Below are 15,512 nucleotides of genomic sequence, written 5' to 3'. Positions count from 1 at the left end.
AGTGCAGGCCATACCCAGACAATGTGGTAAGTTATGTGGCACTAGAGAGGAAGCTCAGGGCTGAGACCATAGAAGCATCTTTCAGTTCACAGTTGACTGAGGAATTTGGGTAAATTTCTATGCCTGGAGTAAGATGCTCTTCATATTACACACTCTGTACACATGTCCTTTATGAAATGGATACAGATTCTACTTAACCCAGCTGGATTGGACGTATCTTTATTGAAAAAAATGAGTAAACAATTTGGAGCACACAATGTGGACAAAATAGACACTTCCTCCTCCCAGAAAGTTTTCTTTGCAGATTCTTCACTGCCCCAGTTCTCTTTCTCTGATTGTGATTTCTGGTTCAGAGCGTCAGTACATTTCAGTGCTCCTAGTAAATGTGCTCTTTGTGCTCAGCCTCCTAACTCTATAGCTCTACAGAGGTCTCAAAGCTCTTGAGGTCCAAATATAATACTATAGACATCCAGACATCTATTCATTATGTTCTCTTGTTGTTTAGTTTTGTAGTATGGACACATAGCATCAGGTTGCTCCTCCCTTGGTCTGTTGATATAAATCACTATTGCCACTTTGGTGCAATTATGAGTCTTTATGAATACTCATGTAGTCTACCCTTAACAGATAGTAGATTTTTTTCTTCACAGTACTCTGGGTTCTTGGGACCAGGGATGGTGTATCATCATCTTACGCCCTTCCCATCCTCATGTTTGGTTCTTGTTTTTAGTGTCCCCAAAGACAGTCCATATGTACTTGAGGATCCAGTCTTGAAGGCCATTGCCAAGAAATATAATCGTAACCCTGGGCAAGTAGCACTGCGCTACCAGCTACAGCGAGGGGTGGTAGTGCTGGCCAAGAGTTTCAATGAGAAGAGAATCCAGGAGAACTTCCAGGTACTGGGGAGAGTGTGAAATATTGAGAAGGTCTACGTGTTGACAACCTCTCTTGCATCTGTTATCTGGTGCCCACACATTTTGTTCCCACTTTTCTCTCTCATTCCCAAGGAGGCTGTGGTGGGATAAGAGACTGTCATGCATAAAGTCCTGCTTTGGTACCCTTAGAGGGCTCCTTCTCCTTCCAATGTGACATGAGCTTCAGCTCTGCTTTGTATAAGACTTGGACTCTTCCCAGCATAAAAATTTGGGAAGTATCTCTTCCTCTCACCCTCTTCCTATTTACATAAATGATTCTTTTTGCATCTAGAGACCTCATGGGATGGTTTTCTTTGGGAACCTATGGGGCACCCACCCCACCAGCGCCCGTGGTGCTGTAATGACTCTGTTAGCTTCTGCTCTGGAACCTGAATTTGCAAGTGAAGTTGCCTTAGACATCGTGTCCTGAGGCCTCTGAGACATGTTGGTCATTTGTTACCCCAGCTATGGCTGAAGGAGGTTAGAAATAGGTTCATATGTGTGAGTCTGTCTCCTGTACCTGCCCATCTATATGGGGCCTCAGGCAAACAGTGATGACCAGTATAGTTTTCTGTCAATCTTGGGCACATTTTGAAGAACTTTATAACACATCATTGTTTAAAATATTTTGAAATATCTAAATATTTCAAATGCTGACTCTCTTTCGAGAGGACAGCACTGGATATAATGATTTATAAAACATGTGATCTGTCCTTGAAGCCCTTGACTTTTGTTATTAGATTTATGAAGATTTCAAAAGGGAGCTCTAATCTTGTTAGGAGAATGAGCAAAAAGGGTCAATTCCTGTTTCCATTTTTCTCTAATTTGTTTCTCAAGAACCCATGGCATCATTTCATGCATAGAACAAATTGATAAGCAATCTGCTTAGGACAGTTGAAGAACAGACAGCACATGTTGCTTCCATGATGTTGTCTCATAGATGAATTCTCCTTCTCCTTCTGTAGCATTTTTTCCAGAGCTTTGCCTTCTTTCTACTCCTGGAGATGTCCTGAGGACAGAAGTATCTACTAGAGACTGATGTAGATGAGGAAGAGACTTTAATAACAGGGAGGTTTCTCTATCCATCAGATATTTGAGAATCTCCAAAACACTGTGGTTTACCTGATTGTATATCTACAACACACCTAAGAAAATAGGGTATTATGGAACTTAGGTACAACTTAGGGTGATTGTACCATTGATCAGGGTGTGATTTCCTGGGCCTAGTACTTCTAGAGAGACCACAGATGGTGGATAGTCTCTCTTCCTAAGGCTCATCAAATTTCTGGAGTGGAGGAGAAGGAAATTACTCCAAACCTGTGAAGGGCTGTTTTATTTAGATGGCCTAGCCATTCTGTTTGAAGCAAGCAGTTCACTGGGCTCACTGTAGTTCACTACACAAAATGTTTGGCTGAAACATTTGAGTTTCTAGTGAAATGGAGCCAGAGAGTGGAAAGACCAATTGGGAAACTGAGACAGAGGGCCACTTCTATCAGCACACCTGAAATTTGATGCCAAGGTCTCCTTTTAAGTGCTTTGATTGAGTCCCCGTGACCTATTTAGAAGTTGTGTATATCTAGTGGGGAGAATTTCAGGGCACTCTTTATTTTTTGCAGGTGTTTGACTTTGACCTGACATTAGAAGACATGAAATCCATAGATGAGATCAACAGGGACTTTCGCTACTTTAACATGGACCTGTAAGTGGTTCAGGAAAGTAAAAGGTTCCGATTCTAATGGGGTGTTTGAGGCAAATGGAGGTTGGGGAAACAGGCTTTTTGAGTCAGAGATGTGGAACTGAGCTTCTGGACTCTGCAGGCTCGATGTCCACCCCAGGATGCCCTGAGAACTGATCTAGGGGGGGAACAAAAACCTGGAGCCACTGACAAGTGCCCTGCTCCCCTCCTGTGAGTTCACTGTCATGTTCTGAGTCCTTCTTATTTCATGAGGATCATCTCCCATGTCTCTGACTCACAATGGCCCCTATCAGGCACAGTGGGACAGGTGGTACAAGGCAGAATTTTCTTTGGGGGTGGTGTGGGGAGTTCATAATGACCTGTAGAACTTCTTTTACTTGTTTAGGTACAATATGAACCTGGGCAGAGGAACTTTGGTTCTGGCCATGGTTTTTTTTTTTTTTAATTTTTATTTTTTTATTTAAACACCTTGATTACATACATGATTGTTTTTGGGTTTCAGTCATGTAAAGAACACCACCCATCACCAGTGCAACATTCCCATCACCAATGTCCAAGTTTCCCTCCTACCCACCCAACCCCCGCCTGTACTCTAAACAGGCTCTCCATTTCCCTCATACATTCTCATTATAAGGAAAATTCAAAATGTAGTTATTTCTCTAACTAAACTCATCACTCTTTGTGGTGAGCTTCCTATGGTGAGCTGGAACATCCAGCTCTTTTCACTTTTGTGTCTGGAAATTATTATTGCAAGAATGTCTTTCATTTCTCTTAAAACCCATAGATGAGTGAGACCATTCTGCGTTTTTCTCTCTCTCTCTGACTTATTTCACTCAGCATAATAGATTCCGTATACATCCATGTATAGGAAAATTTCATGACTTCATCTCTCCTGACAGCTGCATAATATTCCACTGTGTATATGTACCACAGTTTCTTTAGCCATTCATCTGTTGAAGGGCATCTTGGTTGTTTCCAGAGTCTTGCTATGGTAAATAGTGCTGCAATGAATATAGGTGTAAGGAAGGGGTTTTTGTACTGTATTTTTGTGTTCCTAGGGTATATTCCTAGGAGTGGTATAGCTGGATCATATGGGAACTCGATTTCCAGTTTTTGAAGGAATCTCCATATCGCTTTCCATAAAGGTTGAACTAGACGGCATTCCCACCAGCAGTGGATAAGAGTTCCTTTCTCTCCACATCCCCGCCAACACTGTTTGTTCTCATTCTTTGTGATGTGTGCCATTCTCTGTGGTGTGAGGTGGTATCTCATCGTTGTTTTGATTTGCATCTCCCTGATGATTAGTGATGTGGAGCATTTTTTCATGTGTCTCTTGGCCATTTGTATTTCTTCTTTGTCAAAGTGTCTGTTCATTTCTTCTCCCCATTTTTTGATGGGATTAGATGTTTTTTTCTTGTAAAGTTCTGTCAGTGCCTTGTATATTTTGGAGATTAGCCCCTTATCTGATGGGTATTGGGTGAATAGTTTCTCCCACTCAGTGGGTGGCTCTTGTATCCTGGGCACTATTTCCTTTGAGGTGCAGAAACTTCTCAGCTTAATATATTCCCATCTGTTAATCTCTGCTTTCACTTGCTTGGAGAGTGCAGTTTCCTCCTTGAAGATGCCTGTAATGTCCTGGAGTGTCTTGCCTATGTGCTGTTCTATATACCTTATGGTTTTGGGGCTGATATCGAGGTCTTTAATCCATTTGGATTTTACCTTCGTGCATGATGATAGCTGGGGGTCTACGTTCAATTTTTTGCAAGTGGCTATCCAATTGTGCCAACACCACTTGTTGAAGAGGCTTTCCCTGCTCCATTTAGGGTTTCCTGCTCCTTTGTCGAAAATTAGATGGTTGTATGTCTGGGGAACATTTTCTGAGTATTCAAGTCTATTCCACTGGTCTGAGGGCCTGTCCTTATTCCAATACCATGCTGTTTTGATAACTATTGCTTTGTAGTACAGTTTAAAGTTGGGGAAAGTAATTCCTCCCATATTCTTTTTCCCAATGATTGCTTTAGCTATTCGAGGGTGTTTATTGTTCCAAATGAATTTCAAAAGTGCCTGATCCACTTCTTTGAAGAATGTCATGGGTATCTTTAGAGGGATAGCATTAAATCTGTATAATGCCTTGGGGAGTATTGCCATTTTGATGATGTTAATCCTGCCAATCCACGAGCAGGGTATGCGTTTCCATTTCCACGTGTCCTCTCTTATTTCTTGGAGCAGAGTTTTATAGTTTTCTTTGTATAGGTCCTTCACATTTTTAGTCAAGTTGATTCCAAGATATTTGAGTTTGTGTGGCACTATTGTGAATGGGATTGTTTTCTTAATGTCCATTTCTTCCTTATTGCTATTGGTGTATAGAAAGGCCATTGATTTTTGTGTGTTAATTTTGTAGCCTGCCACCTTGCTATATGAGTCTATTGTTTCTAGAAGCTTTTTGGTGGAGTCTTTAGGGTTTTCTAAGTAGAGTATCATGTCATCTGCAAACAGTGAGAGCTTGACTTCTTCCTTTCCTATCTGAATTCCCTTGATATCTTTTTCTTGCCTAATCGCTATAGCAAGTACTTCCAGTGCTATGTTGAATAGGAGTGGTGAGAGAGGACAGCCTTGTCTTGTACCAGAATTTAGAGGGAAGGCTTTTAGTTTTTCTCCGTTGAGGATAATATTTGCCATTGGCTTGTGGTAGATGGCTTCAACTAGATTGAGAAAGGTTCCTTCCATTCCCATCTTGCTGAGAGTTTTGATCAAGAATGGGTGTTGGACCTTATCAAATGCTTTCTCTGCATCTATTGATATGATCATGTGGTTTTTATTTTTCTTGTTATTGATGTTGTGTATGATGTTGATGGATTTACGGATGTTAAACCAGCCTTGCATTCCTGGGATGAAACCTACTTGATCGTAGTGGATGATCTTCTTAATGAGGCATTGAATCCTATTTGCCAGGATTTTGTTGAAGATCTTTGCATCGGCATTCATCAGCGATATTGGTCTGTAATTTTCTTTTTTTGTAGCATCTCTGTCTGGTTTAGGTATCAAGGTGATGTTGGCTTCATAAAAGCTATTTGGAAGTATTTCCGTTTGTTCAATTTCATGAAAGAGTCTTGCCAGGATTGGTAGTAGTTCCTCTTGGAAAGTTTGAAAGAATTCATTAGTGAATCCATCTGGGCCTGGGCTTTTGTTTTTCGGCAGACCTTTGATTACTGTTTTGATTTCATCAATGGTGATGGGGGTGTTTAGATATGCTACATCCTCTTCCTTCAACCGTGGAAGATTATAAGAGTCCAAGAATTTATCCATTTCTTCCAGGTTCTCATTTTTAGTGGCGTAGAGTTTCTCAAAGTAGTTTCTGATTACCCTTTGAATCTCTGTCATATCAGTAGTGATCTCTCCTTTTTCATTCCTAATACGAGTTATCAAGTTTCTCTCTCTCTCTTTCTTTGTTAGGTTTGCCAGTGGTCTATCAATCTTGTTTATTTTTTCAAAGAACCAACTTCTGCTTTCGTTGATCTTTCGGATTGTTTTTTGGGTTTCCACTTCATTGATTTCTGCTCTCAGCTTTGTTATTTCCTTCTGTCTTCCTATTTTTGGGTCCTTTTGTTGAGCACTTTCTAGTTCTATTAGCTGTGTCATTAAGCTACTCAGGTAAGCTCCTTCTTCCTTCCTGATGTGTGCTTGCAAAGCTATAAATTTTCCTCTCAGTACTGCTTTTGCTGTGTCCCATAAGTTCTGATAGTTTGTGTCTTTATTGTCATTTGTTTCCAGGAACCTTTTGATTTCCTCCTTGATTTCATCTCGGACCCACTGGTTATTGAGTATGAGGCTGTTTAACTTCCAGGTGTTAATGTTTTTCTTCTGAGTCCCTTTGGAATTCACAAATAATTTCAGAGCCTTGTGGTCAGCAAAGGTAGTCTGCAAAATTTCTATCCTCTTGATATTATGGAGATATGTTTTATGTGCCAGCATGTAGTCTATCCTGGAGAATGTCCCATGTACATTGGAGAAGAATGTGTATCCAGGTTTCTGGGGGTGGAGTGTCCTATATATATCCTCTAGGCCTCTTTCTTCCATTTCTCTCCTCAGATCTTGTATATTCTTGTTGGGTTTCAGTCTGGTTGACCTATCCAGTGTTGACAAAGCCGTGTTAAGGTCCCCCACAATTATTATGTTGTTATTGATATTATTTTTCAGATTTGTCAACAGTTGTATTAAATATTTTGCTGGCCCCTCATTTGGTGCATATATGTTTAGGAGAGTGAATTCTTCCTGCTCTATATACCCCTTGATTAATATAAAATGTCCATCTTTGTCCCTTACAACCTTCCTGAGTATAAAGTTTGCATTATCTGATAATAGTATGGCCACTCCAGCTTTTTTATGGGTGTTGTTTGCTTGGATGATTTTTCTCCAGCCTTTTATTTTGAGTCTATGTTTGTTCTGACTATTCAGGTGTGTTTCTTGTAGGCAGCAGAAGGTTGGATTGAGTTTTTTGATCCATTTAGCCACTCTGTGTCTCTTGACTGGTGTATTTAGACCATTGACGTTGAGAGAAAGAATTGTCCTGGGATTTAATGCCATCTTTATATCGAAATTTGGTGTCTTTTGGTTAGTCTTGTCTTAAATTAGGTCTTTCAGTTTTTCTCTTAAGACTGGTTTTGTGTCTGTAAAGTTTCTGAGCTGCTTTTTGTCAGTGAAACCATGTATTCTTCCGTCAAACCGGAAAGTGAGTTTTGCTGGGTATAGTATTCTGGGTGAAGCATTCATTTCATTCAGTCTTGTCACAATATCCCACCACTGCTTTCTGGCATTGAGTGTTTCTGGTGACAGGTCTGCTGTAAATCTCAAGGATGCTTGCTTGAATGTAATTTCCCCTTTTGATCTTGCTGTTTTCAGAATTCTGTCTCTATCTGTGGGATTTGTCATTGTAACTAGGATGTGTCTTGGGGTGGTTTTTCTGGGGTCTCTTTTGGTGGGTACTCTTCGAGCATGCAGGATTTGATCACCTATATTCTTTAGCTCTGGAAGTTTCTCTTTAATGATGTTCTTGACCATTGATTCTTCCTGGGAATTTTCTTCCTGGGTCTCTGGGACGCCAATGATTCTTAAGTTGTTTCTGTTGATCTTATCATAGACTTCTATTTTCATCTGTTCCCATTCTTTGACTAATTTTTCCGTTGTCTGCTCATTTGCTTTAAGTTTTTTGTCCAATCTCTCCTGCTGTATGGAATTGTTATGTATCTCATCTTCCACAGCACCAAGTCTATTCTCAGCTTCTGATACCCTGTCCCAGAGCTTATCCATTTTGTCATTCACTTCGTTTACTGACTTTTTCAGTCATGTTAGTTGACATGTTCTTTCAGTTTGGAGTTTTGTCATTTCTGCCTTCATATTTTCTTGGTTCTTATTAGTGTTCTGTTCAACTCGATCCATGGTTTCTTGGAGTCTGTTGAGCACCTTCCATATTGCTAGTCTAAAGTCCTTATCTGAGAGGTTGATTAGTTGTTCAGTCATTATCTGGTCCTCAGAATTGTCATCTTCATTCTCTATGTCTGATGCTGGCCTGCGTTGTTTCCCCATTGTCACACTTGTATTGTGGGTTTTTCTACGTGTTGTGGTGGTATTCATTGTCTATATGATGTAGGCAGCACACTCCTCTGGCTCCTCCCTTTCTGGATGGGCTGGCTTGCCTCTAAGGGAGGGGAGTCCTCCGTGGATGAAGCCTCACACTGGGTCAAATCTTAGGCCCGAGCATGCAACAGAGAAGACAGTCCAGAGAGAAATGCTTGCTTCTCTGATATAGCACAGTTCTTATTGTGATTTTTTCTTATTGTTGCAATGGTGTTCTTTTCTTAGAAGGAGCGCACGGCCGCGTAGCGAAGCGGAGCGGCCGTGCTCTGATGGAGCCTCTTTTGCTCCACTCCCAAGAGTTTCACACAAGAGGACAGTAGACAGATATTTACAGTTCACACTCACAGTTGGGCCCCTCTGCGCAGGCTTAGATTCGTGTCTTTTCCCCGCCTGATGTCCCAAGCAGGGAATCCAGCTTCTGCAGCAGTCTGCCGGCTGGTTTTTATGTTCTGAATCCCACCCTGGAAATGGCCTCCGGGATAGGGAGAGCAGATTTCTGGAGCCTCTTTTGCTCCACTCCCAAGAGTTTCACACAAGAGGACAGTAGACAGATATTTACAGTTCACACTCACAGTTGGGCCCCTCTGCGCAGGCTTAGATTCGTGTCTTTTCCCCGCCTGATGTCCCAAGCAGGGAATCCAGCTTCTGCAGCAGTCTGCCGGCTGGTTTTTATGTTCTGAATCCCACCCTGGAAATGGCCTCCGGGATAGGGAGAGCAGATTTCTGGAGCCTCTTTTGCTCCACTCCCAAGAGTTTCACACAAGAGGACAGTAGACAGATATTTACAGTTCACACTCACAGTTGGGCCCCTCTGCGCAGGCTTAGATTCGTGTCTTTTCCCCGCCTGATGTCCCAAGCAGGGAATCCAGCTTCTGCAGCAGTCTGCCGGCTGGTTTTTATGTTCTGAATCCCGCCCTGGAAATGGCCTCCGGGATAGGGAGAGCAGATTTCTGGAGCCTCTTTTGCTCCACTCCCAAGAGTTTCACACAAGAGGACAGTAGACAGATATTTACAGTTCACACTCACAGTTGGGCCCCTCTGCGCAGGCTTAGATTCGTGTCTTTTCCCCGCCTGATGTCCCAAGCAGGGAATCCAGCTTCTGCAGCAGTCTGCCGGCTGGTTTTTATGTTCTGAATCCCACCCTGGAAATGGCCTCCGGGATAGGGAGAGCAGATTTCTGGAGCCTCTTTTGCTCCACTCCCAAGAGTTTCACACAAGAGGACAGTAGACAGATATTTACAGTTCACACTCACAGTTGGGCCCCTCTGCGCAGGCTTAGATTCGTGTCTTTTCCCCGCCTGATGTCCCAAGCAGGGAATCCAGCTTCTGCAGCAGTCTGCCGGCTGGTTTTTATGTTCTGAATCCCACCCTGGAAATGGCCTCCGGGATAGGGAGAGCAGATTTCTGGAGCCTCTTTTGCTCCACTCCCAAGAGTTTCACACAAGAGGACAGTAGACAGATATTTACAGTTCACACTCACAGTTGGGCCCCTCTGCGCAGGCTTAGATTCGTGTCTTTTCCCCGCCTGATGTCCCAAGCAGGGAATCCAGCTTCTGCAGCAGTCTGCCGGCTGGTTTTTATGTTCTGAATCCCACCCTGGAAATGGCCTCCGGGATAGGGAGAGCAGATTTCTGGAGCCTCTTTTGCTCCACTCCCAAGAGTTTCACACAAGAGGACAGTAGACAGATATTTACAGTTCACACTCACAGTTGGGCCCCTCTGCGCAGGCTTAGATTCGTGTCTTTTCCCCGCCTGATGTCCCAAGCAGGGAATCCAGCTTCTGCAGCAGTCTGCCGGCTGGTTTTTATGTTCTGAATCCCACCCTGGAAATGGCCTCCGGGATAGGGAGAGCAGATTTCTGGAGCCTCTTTTGCTCCACTCCCAAGAGTTTCACACAAGAGGACAGTAGACAGATATTTACAGTTCACACTCACAGTTGGGCCCCTCTGCGCAGGCTTAGATTCGTGTCTTTTCCCCGCCTGATGTCCCAAGCAGGGAATCCAGCTTCTGCAGCAGTCTGCCGGCTGGTTTTTATGTTCTGAATCCCACCCTGGAAATGGCCTCCGGGATAGGGAGAGCAGATTTCTGGAGCCTCTTTTGCTCCACTCCCAAGAGTTTCACACAAGAGGACAGTAGACAGATATTTACAGTTCACACTCACAGTTGGGCCCCTCTGCGCAGGCTTAGATTCGTGTCTTTTTCCCCGCCTGATGTCCCAAGCAGGGAATCCAGCTTCTGCAGCAGTCTGCCGGCTGGTTTTTATGTTCTGAATCCCACCCTGGAAATGGCCTCCGGGATAGGGAGAGCAGATTTCTGGAGCCTCTTTTGCTCCACTCCCAAGAGTTTCACACAAGAGGACAGTAGACAGATATTTACAGTTCACACTCACAGTTGGGCCCCTCTGCGCAGGCTTAGATTCGTGTCTTTTCCCCGCCTGATGTCCCAAGCAGGGAATCCAGCTTCTGCAGCAGTCTGCCGGCTGGTTTTTATGTTCTGAATCCCACCCTGGAAATGGCCTCCGGGATAGGGAGAGCAGATTTCTGGAGCCTCTTTTGCTCCACTCCCAAGAGTTTCACACAAGAGGACAGTAGACAGATATTTACAGTTCACACTCACAGTTGGGCCCCTCTGCGCAGGCTTAGATTCGTGTCTTTTCCCCGCCTGATGTCCCAAGCAGGGAATCCAGCTTCTGCAGCAGTCTGCCGGCTGGTTTTTATGTTCTGAATCCCACCCTGGAAATGGCCTCCGGGATAGGGAGAGCAGATTTCTGGAGCCTCTTTTGCTCCACTCCCAAGAGTTTCACACAAGAGGACAGTAGACAGATATTTACAGTTCACACTCACAGTTGGGCCCCTCTGCGCAGGCTTAGATTCGTGTCTTTTCCCCGCCTGATGTCCCAAGCAGGGAATCCAGCTTCTGCAGCAGTCTGCCGGCTGGTTTTTATGTTCTGAATCCCACCCTGGAAATGGCCTCCGGGATAGGGAGAGCAGATTTCTGGAGCCTCTTTTGCTCCACTCCCAAGAGTTTCACACAAGAGGACAGTAGACAGATATTTACAGTTCACACTCACAGTTGGGCCCCTCTGCGCAGGCTTAGATTCGTGTCTTTTCCCCGCCTGATGTCCCAAGCAGGGAATCCAGCTTCTGCAGCAGTCTGCCGGCTGGTTTTTATGTTCTGAATCCCACCCTGGAAATGGCCTCCGGGATAGGGAGAGCAGATTTCTGGAGCCTCTTTTGCTCCACTCCCAAGAGTTTCACACAAGAGGACAGTAGACAGATATTTACAGTTCACACTCACAGTTGGGCCCCTCTGCGCAGGCTTAGATTCGTGTCTTTTCCCCGCCTGATGTCCCAAGCAGGGAATCCAGCTTCTGCAGCAGTCTGCCGGCTGGTTTTTATGTTCTGAATCCCACCCTGGAAATGGCCTCCGGGATAGGGAGAGCAGATTTCTGGAGCCTCTTTTGCTCCACTCCCAAGAGTTTCACACAAGAGGACAGTAGACAGATATTTACAGTTCACACTCACAGTTGGGCCCCTCTGCGCAGGCTTAGATTCGTGTCTTTTCCCCGCCTGATGTCCCAAGCAGGGAATCCAGCTTCTGCAGCAGTCTGCCGGCTGGTTTTTATGTTCTGAATCCCACCCTGGAAATGGCCTCCGGATAGGGAGAGCAGATTTCTGGAGCCTCTTTTGCTCCACTCCCAAGAGTTTCACACAAGAGGACAGTAGACAGATATTTACAGTTCACACTCACAGTTGGGCCCCTCTGCGCAGGCTTAGATTCGTGTCTTTTCCCCGCCTGATGTCCCAAGCAGGGAATCCAGCTTCTGCAGCAGTCTGCCGGCTGGTTTTTATGTTCTGAATCCCACCCTGGAAATGGCCTCCGGGATAGGGAGAGCAGATTTCTGAGCCTCTTTTGCTCCACTCCCAAGAGTTTCACACAAGAGGACAGTAGACAGATATTTACAGTTCACACTCACAGTTGGGCCCCTCTGCGCAGGCTTAGATTCGTGTCTTTTCCCCGCCTGATGTCCCAAGCAGGGAATCCAGCTTCTGCAGCAGTCTGCCGGCTGGTTTTTATGTTCTGAATCCCACCCTGGAAATGGCCTCCGGGATAGGGAGAGCAGATTTCTGGAGCCTCTTTTGCTCCACTCCCAAGAGTTTCACACAAGAGGACAGTAGACAGATATTTACAGTTCACACTCACAGTTGGGGCCCCTCTGCGCAGGCTTAGATTCGTGTCTTTTCCCCGCCTGATGTCCCAAGCAGGGAATCCAGCTTCTGCAGCAGTCTGCCGGCTGGTTTTTATGTTCTGAATCCCACCCTGGAAATGGCCTCCGGGATAGGGAGAGCAGATTTCTGGAGCCTCTTTTGCTCCACTCCCAAGAGTTTCACACAAGAGGACAGTAGACAGATATTTACAGTTCACACTCACAGTTGGGCCCCCTCTGCGCAGGCTTAGATTCGTGTCTTTTCCCCGCCTGATGTCCCAAGCAGGGAATCCAGCTTCTGCAGCAGTCTGCCGGCCGGTTTTTATGTTCTGAATCCCGCCCTGGAAATGGCCTCCGGGATAGGGAGAGCAGATTTCTGGAGCCTCTTTTGCTCCACTCCCAAGAGTTTCACACAAGAGGACAGTAGACAGATATTTACAGTTCACACTCACAGTTGGGCCCCTCTGCGCAGGCTTAGATTCGTGTCTTTTCCCCGCCTGATGTCCCAAGCAGGGAATCCAGCTTCTGCAGCAGTCTGCCGGCTGGTTTTTATGTTCTGAATCCCACCCTGGAAATGGCCTCCGGGATAGGGAGAGCAGATTTCTGGAGCCTCTTTTGCTCCACTCCCAAGAGTTTCACACAAGAGGACAGTAGACAGATATTTACAGTTCACACTCACAGTTGGGCCCCTCTGCGCAGGCTTAGATTCGTGTCTTTTCCCCGCCTGATGTCCCAAGCAGGGAATCCAGCTTCTGCAGCAGTCTGCCGGCTGGTTTTTATGTTCTGAATCCCACCCTGGAAATGGCCTCCGGGATAGGGAGAGCAGATTTCTGGAGCCTCTTTTGCTCCACTCCCAAGAGTTTCACACAAGAGGACAGTAGACAGATATTTACAGTTCACACTCACAGTTGGGCCCCTCTGCGCAGGCTTAGATTCGTGTCTTTTCCCCGCCTGATGTCCCAAGCAGGGAATCCAGCTTCTGCAGCAGTCTGCCGGCTGGTTTTTATGTTCTGAATCCCACCCTGGAAATGGCCTCCGGGATAGGGAGAGCAGATTTCTGGAGCCTCTTTTGCTCCACTCCCAAGAGTTTCACACAAGAGGACAGGAGACAGATATTTACAGTTCACACTCACAGTTGGGCCCCGCTGCGCAGGCTTAGATTCGTGTCTTTTCCCCGCCTGATGTCCCAAGCAGGGAATCCAGCTTCTGCAGCAGTCTGCCGGCTGGTTTTTATGTTCTGAATCCCACCCTGGAAATGGCCCTCCGGGATAGGGAGAGCAGATTTCTGGAGCCTCTTTTGCTCCACTCCCAAGAGTTTCACACAAGAGGACAGTAGACAGATATTTACAGTTCACACTCACAGTTGGGCCCCTCTGCGCAGGCTTAGATTCGTGTCTTTTCCCCGCCTGATGTCCCAAGCAGGGAATCCAGCTTCTGCAGCAGTCTGCCGGCTGGTTTTTATGTTCTGAATCCCACCCTGGAAATGGCCTCCGGGATAGGGAGAGCAGATTTCTGGAGCCTCTTTTGCTCCACTCCCAAGAGTTTCACACAAGAGGACAGTAGACAGATATTTACAGTTCACACTCACAGTTGGGCCCCTCTGCGCAGGCTTAGATTCGTGTCTTTTCCCCGCCTGATGTCCCAAGCAGGGAATCCAGCTTCTGCAGCAGTCTGCCGGCTGGTTTTTATGTTCTGAATCCCACCCTGGAAATGGCCTCCGGGATAGGGAGAGCAGATTTCTGGAGCCTCTTTTGCTCCACTCCCAAGAGTTTCACACAAGAGGACAGTAGACAGATATTTACAGTTCACACTCACAGTTGGGCCCCTCTGCGCAGGCTTAGATTCGTGTCTTTTCCCCGCCTGATGTCCCAAGCAGGGAATCCAGCTTCTGCAGCAGTCTGCCGGCTGGTTTTTATGTTCTGAATCCCACCCTGGAAATGGCCTCCGGGATAGGGAGAGCAGATTTCTGGAGCCTCTTTTGCTCCACTCCCAAGAGTTTCACACAAGAGGACAGTAGACAGATATTTACAGTTCACACTCACAGTTGGGCCCCTCTGCGCAGGCTTAGATTCGTGTCTTTTCCCCGCCTGATGTCCCAAGCAGGGAATCCAGCTTCTGCAGCAGTCTGCCGGCTGGTTTTTATGTTCTGAATCCCACCCTGGAAATGGCCTCCGGGATAGGGAGAGCAGATTTCTGGAGCCTCTTTTGCTCCACTCCCAAGAGTTTCACACAAGAGGACAGTAGACAGATATTTACAGTTCACACTCACAGTTGGGCCCCTCTGCGCAGGCTTAGATTCGTGTCTTTTCCCCGCCTGATGTCCCAAGCAGGGAATCCAGCTTCTGCAGCAGTCTGCCGGCTGGTTTTTTATGTTCTGAATCCCACCCTGGAAATGGCCTCCGGGATAGGGAGAGCAGATTTCTGGAGCCTCTTTTGCTCCACTCCCAAGAGTTTCACACAAGAGGACAGTAGACAGATATTTACAGTTCACACTCACAGTTGGGCCCCTCTGCGCAGGCTTAGATTCGTGTCTTTTCCCCGCCTGATGTCCCAAGCAGGGAATCCAGCTTCTGCAGCAGTCTGCCGGCTGGTTTTTATGTTCTGAATCCCACCCTGGAAATGGCCTCCGGGATAGGGAGAGCAGATTTCTGGAGCCTCTTTTGCTCCACTCCCAAGAGTTTCACACAAGAGGACAGTAGACAGATATTTACAGTTCACACTCACAGTTGGGCCCCTCTGCGCAGGCTTAGATTCGTGTCTTTTCCCCGCCTGATGTCCCAAGCAGGGAATCCAGCTTCTGCAGCAGTCTGCCGGCTGGTTTTTATGTTCTGAATCCCACCCTGGAAATGGCCTCCGGGATAGGGAGAGCAGATTTCTGGAGCCTCTTTTGCTCCACTCCCAAGAGTTTCACACAAGAGGACAGTAGACAGATATTTACAGTTCACACTCACAGTTGGGCCCCTCTGCGCAGGCTTAGATTCGTGTCTTTTCCCCGCCTGATGTCCCAAGCAGGGAATCCAGCTTCTGCAGCAGTCTGCCGGCTGGTTTTTATGTTCTGAAT

General features: G+C 46.0%; 1 protein-coding gene across 3 annotated transcripts in view; it reads left to right on the top strand.

Moving 5' to 3' along the window:
* Positions 1-15,512, top strand: part of LOC126013285 (aldo-keto reductase family 1 member C15-like) — a 509,781-nt gene that overhangs the window by 126,437 nt on the left and 367,832 nt on the right. For 2 of the 3 annotated variants that reach the window (XM_049776312.1, XM_049776313.1), the window contains exon 8: positions 2,531-2,613. The exons of the other annotated variant lie outside the window; for it this stretch is intronic. In XM_049776312.1, coding sequence (XP_049632269.1) covers positions 2,531-2,613 — 83 coding nt within the window. The remainder of the gene's footprint in view (positions 1-2,530; positions 2,614-15,512) is intronic. 3 annotated transcript variants of the gene reach the window in all.

The sequence above is a fragment of the Suncus etruscus genome, chromosome 7 (genome assembly GCF_024139225.1).
Source record: "Suncus etruscus isolate mSunEtr1 chromosome 7, mSunEtr1.pri.cur, whole genome shotgun sequence".
NCBI classification, from domain to species: Eukaryota; Metazoa; Chordata; class Mammalia; order Eulipotyphla; family Soricidae; genus Suncus; species Suncus etruscus.
The sequence above is the reverse complement of the archived record's forward strand: the minus strand, read 5'-3'. Positions and strand labels throughout refer to the sequence as shown.